The sequence below is a fragment of the Aedes aegypti genome, unplaced genomic scaffold, assembly GCF_002204515.2.
Source record: "Aedes aegypti strain LVP_AGWG unplaced genomic scaffold, AaegL5.0 Primary Assembly AGWG_AaegL5_hic_scaff_867_PBJ_arrow, whole genome shotgun sequence".
Taxonomy (NCBI): domain Eukaryota; kingdom Metazoa; phylum Arthropoda; class Insecta; order Diptera; family Culicidae; genus Aedes; species Aedes aegypti.
In genome coordinates, this window is record NW_018736566.1 from 26,338 (window position 1) to 31,744 (window position 5,407).

The 5,407-nt window shown below is 47.3% G+C and overlaps 1 protein-coding gene across 1 annotated transcript; it reads right to left on the reverse strand.

The window, feature by feature from the left end:
* Positions 1 to 302: 302 nt before the first annotated feature.
* On the reverse strand, positions 303 to 3,372 carry LOC110681430 (cell division cycle 5-like protein). The gene is made up of 2 exons (XM_021857172.1): positions 3,175 to 3,372; positions 303 to 3,104 (listed from the first exon to the last, which is right to left on the reverse strand). Exons 1-2 carry the CDS (start codon positions 3,217 to 3,219, stop codon positions 435 to 437), a joined length of 2,715 nt encoding a protein of 904 aa, XP_021712864.1. The 5' UTR covers positions 3,220 to 3,372; the 3' UTR covers positions 303 to 434.
* Positions 3,373 to 5,407: the final 2,035 nt, after the last annotated feature.

A 5,407-nucleotide genomic window follows, 5' to 3' on the forward strand; every position in this document is an offset into this window, starting at 1 on the left:
TTTACACGTTTCCGCCGCCAGCTTGAGATCCGGATTTTGCTCCTGTTGGTGGTGCCATCTTGAATTTTTGAAATCTTTTTCCGGTTACCGGCAGGGCTCATAACCTCTAGCAGAGCTTGAATAAAATAGGTGCTTCTGGTTCGAAGGTTGGAAGACTAATGAATATTTATTTAAAATAACAAGCTTAGGTTTCTAAGGTTAATGGCGTATCTAAGGATCTGATTGCGTAGCTAACATAAATAAGTCGCGGGTTACTACACATCAGACGGGAATTTCAGAACAGAATTCTAGTGGCCACCTTCTACTTAGTAATTCTAAGTGAACATTTATTGATCCGTTAATTTTATTAGTAATGTTTTCAAATAGTCGATAATATTGTTGACTTAATAAATTTATGCATTCCTATGTTGTAATCTGTCTCCTCCTCAACCCTCTTACTGTTGTTCCTCATCATCCCTCTGACAGTCCATCGCTTCCCCATCCTTTTGAGAATGCTCCTCCTCCTCCTCCTCCTCCTCCTGCTGCTGCTGTTCCGGCTGTTGCTCCTGTTCTTCCTCCGGATGTTCCCTTTCCGCAACAACCTCTTGCTGCACCACTACCACCTGTGGTGGCTGTTCCGCTTCAACCTCCTCTTCCACTACCTCCTTCCTTCCATTCTGCATCCTCTGGGATTGCTCCGGCTTCTGCCTACGCTGACGTGGTTGCTGCTGGTGCTGTTGTTGAACTGGCTGCGGCGCCATCTCGTCCTTGAACAGCTCCCGGAACTCTTCGGTCAGCTGTGCGTACCGTTTCTGCAGTGCCTTCTCGCGTTCGGTTTGCCTCATCACGTCCTCCGTTAGGGATTCCAGTCGCTTGGGAATTGCTAGGTCTTCTTGGGAGGCAAGGAACTTGAACGTCGAAAGCGCCAAGTTGTTCTGCTCGATCTGCTCGTTGGTGTCCTGGAACTGTTTGATGAGAGCCTGGGCCCGAGCCTGGTAGCCCCCGGTTAGGATTTTGAGCTTCTTTTCGATCTTGCCGCAACGTTTGGCCTCTTTGGCCATGTGCTTGCGGTTGATCTCGAGGCGTTTCTCCGCCGATTCGATGCGGTCCTTTTTGCTGGCCAAGTTGGCACGCGTGTAGCGATTTTGGCTGGGGAGGTACAGGACCTGGGAGAGACATTCCTGCCAGACTTGGGTGTAGCTTTCGAGCGATAGGTCACCGTGGGCCATTCCGCTCTTGACGACGCCCATTTCCTCCTTGAGAAGGTCCTTGGCACCCTCGAGATCCGACTCGGCAATGTCATCGTACGGGTGCTGTTCTAGATAGGCGAGATGCTGGGTTAAGGGATTCTTTTTGACGGGCGGAGCCTGCGGATTGACCACCGGATTGCGGATGGCGTCGTAGTTGAGCATCTTAACCATTTCCTGCTTGACCAGCTCTTCTGCGCGTTGCAGCTCGGTTAAACCGTGCATTTCGTTTGAGGGGCGCAGAACTGTCATGTTGATTTCCAGGGGGCGAGGAAGTTCACGTTGGATGACTTGCGATCGGAGAGATAGCTCCTTGGCATCACGAGCACGCTGTTCCTGTTTCCGGAGAGCATCGACATCGGCTTGATCTGCTATCATCGGTTCGCCTCCGGTGCCGTCATCCGTTGGTTCGTCTGTTTCATTTTCGGGAACCACGATTTCGTAGTCATTTCTTGGAGTGGGCAGTGACGCTAATCCTTCTTTGAGAGATGATTTCAGTTGCTTCTGGTAGTTTTTGTAGGCGGCCGGTGTTTCCGTCACGGACATCGTTTCCTCTGCGTTAATGTTAAGTTTGTCTCGGACAAAGTTTGGGGTCGCTCCCGGCTGTCCAGGTGTAGCTCCGACCGGAACCAGCGCTCCAGATCCCGGCGTGAGGAATCCTGCTGGAGTAGCTGCTCCATCTGGACCGCGAGTCGATCGGAAAGGTGTGGCCAACACAGTATTTGGAGTAGCAACGACCTGGCTCTGGGGAAGAGCTCCGGAGAAATCCGATTGAGTCAAAGGGGTATTTGCGCCGCCCTTCAAAGGCGTGTCCACGTGAGTCAGTGCCATCATGTTCTGAGCTTCCTGCAAGATCCGATCTGTGACCGGGGCAGGCGTCCTAGGAGTGGCCGCCACCTGAGGAGTTATACTGTAATCTGCCAGCAAGGCATCCGTCGTTTCCACTCCCGATTCCGACGCCACTTCCTTGGCAATCTCACTTGCTCGCCCCAACTTCACGACCTGCTGCAGCTCTTGGTCCGAAATCTGCGGCTCTGGCAGAACCAACTTCGACCGCTTCTTGGCCGGTTCCTGATTCTGCAGCATCGCCAACGGAACATCATTCTCCTTCTTCTGCTTCAGCTTCTCCTTGTCTTTCTTACGCTCCCTCGCTTCCTTTTCCGTTCTCAACTCCCCGTCCAGCTGCTGCTGCCTCAAACTCGAGAAATCCGCCGCAATCGGAACCACAAACTCCTCTGAAGTATCGTAGAATCCCGCCGCCGGAGTTTTCTCAAACGGAATCTCCGAATTGTAATCAATCCCCTTCAACTTCCTCTTCCTGTTCCCCAGCCCGATTCCAGCGGCTCTGAGTTCCCTTCTCTTCTGCAAAGCGGCCAATCTCCTGGCCTCTTCCAGCTGCTTTTCCCGTGCCTTCCTCTTCGCTTTCTTGCCCTGCGTATTGGCCAATCTGGCCCTAGCCTCGGACAGCATCTCCAGCTCATCCTCGTCCATATCTTTCGGATCCGGCCTCGCCGGCTTCGTCTCCGGATTCGGATCAATCTCCCCCGGTTTCAACTTCCGGGGATCGTCCATCGAGCCATCCTCGCCCTCCTCCTTCCGCTGGGCCTGATCCAACAGATACTCATACCGCTCCAAGCACTGCGCAGCCGTCCGGCCAATAATCGGCGCAATTGTCCGCCACTGCGTGGGCATCAGCTTCGCCAAATGCAACAACTTCTCATCTTCCTCCCGGGACCATTCCGTTTTCTTGATGCTGGGATCCAACCATTCGTACCAGCGGGCCTTGCACTGTTTGGCCGACTTCCGGTGCAACAGCGAGGCGATTCGCGACCACTGGTTCTTGCCGTATTTCATCACCGCCGCTTTGAGGATTTCATCCTGCAAGAGAAAATCGATTTCCACCATGATCCAACTTTCCAAAGCGATTGCCGGCTGCCGAATTACTCACCTCGGTGTTGCGCCAAACGCCACCCTTTATCATGATACGCGGCATGGTGCGTGTTTCTTGATCACTCTTCTCACTATTGGAACAAAATTTTCTACGGTTTTCGGCACTTTTTCCGGGAAATTATCAAACTTTTCCTTCGCGTTGCACAAACGACATGAGGAAAACGCAAAAACACCAATGAATGCGGTTTGTTTTGATAGCGGAGCTGTCAAGCTTGGCAGTCTGCGGTGGGTTCGGTCTTGGTGAGTTTGTGCCCAACGGCCGTATGTGCCCATGTTCCATGGCTTTCCAGGATGAACTCAGCAATGTCAGATGGCCACTACGAGCAAAATTGTGCAAAGCTGGTCAAAATTAGAGCTTGGTGACATCTTGAACACACGAACACTGGCATACACGGAGCCGCAAATCAACCCAACTTTGACTTCTTTTGACGCAATTCTGCTCTTCCGTGGGATAATCCAAATTTGGGTTAACTCACCCAAAATAATGTCCTCATTTGATGCATGTGCCAACCCATATGGATTTTTGCAATGGGGGTTTGCATATGAAGGATATGTGCGAAATCAATGGATTGTCGTCAATCTTTATTTCCATTGAAAGTACGATTATTTCATATCCAATCCATAACCCAGACACATACTTTACATGGGCGGCTTCAATGGTGTATATTGATTGGACAAATCATATTAATGAACGTTTTTGGTTTTCCTTGTTATATTCAATAATGATCAAAAATAAAGAAGGAAGGATTATTGTATAGATTAATAGACATATTACAACAGCCTCAATATGCGGTATGATAAAAAAAATAATTATAATAAGCGGGTGAAGCAGACGAACCAAAAATTGCTTGTTGAGGCAACTCGTTTTGGTCTTTATTCTCATCACATCTCTGTGGGCAGTGAGGTGGGTAGTTCATCAGTCGGTTATCGTCCTTGGTTATCGTTTATTGCTGTAATATTCTCTGCATCAAAGTAGATTAAGTTATAACAATATCATAGAGTTGATTTTCAGCCATAATTACCTTCCAATTCAAACAAAATATCGCTGAACAAATGTAACTTATTTAGATCACAACCGCGAAAACTTTTTACTGACGCCATGTTTTTACACAATGTGCTTCAGAAGAATGTATACATTGCAATACTTTGAATACGTTTCAAATGGCGTATATGTGCTGCAAATAGTAGGTATTTATTACTATCATAGTGTGTATATGGCACATATAAGGGGTCATTCACAAATTACGTCACGCTCCGAGGGGGGAGGGAGTCAAGCCAAGCGTGACAAGCCTTACAAAAATTTCGGAGGACTCATACAAAAAACGTGACAAAGGGGGGGGAGGGGGTCGAAAAAGTTGAAATTTAGCGTGACATAATTTGTGTACCATCCCTAAAACTAATGATTTTGGAAATTTAAGCAACGTATGTGCAAATCCACATTAATTCAAGGGAGCCATTTTCTTGAGTGTGATATATACCTATCATTAGGTTGTTTCCATTTGACAGCGGCAAAACAAACAACTCAGTGTAAAAAAAATCTACCCAGCGTTAGCTTTCGAAGTCTCCGTGATGGGTTAAAACAACTTAACGTTATAGAGAAACTTAAAAGTAGATGGAGTACCGTGTACCTTTTAATTCCGCTCCTAAATGCTTATCTTTGACAGATACGCGTATTTCGACTACCACTTGCAGTCTTCTTCAGTGTCAGTTACTCGTATCCACTGAAGAAATCGTCGCATCTTCTACCTTAAATACTAACACCAGATAAGTACCTACACAATCAATCTAGATTGATTGTGTAGGTACTTATCTGGTGTTAGTATTTAAGGTAGAAGATGCGACGATTTCTTCAGTGGATACGAGTAACTGACACTGAAGAAGACTGCAAGTGGTAGTCGAAATACGCGTATCTGTCAAAGATAAGCATTTAGGAGCGGAATTAAAAGGTACACGGTACTCCATCTACTTTTAAGTTTCTCTATTTGAGATTCTGCTCAGAGGATTCGAACATTCATTAAAGAACTTAACGTTAGGTAAACTCGAAAGAACCCAAATTTGGCTTATTCCATTGAACTTCGACGCTGGGTCGGTGCGTCTCTCTCTGTTTTTGACAACATTGCTGTTGCGAGAGAAGCAAAACAACCCAACCGTGGGTAAAAACTAAATGCAGTTTACCCAAATTTGAGTAAAAAGAACTTAATTTTTGGGTATTCTGATTTCCCCGTGTATGC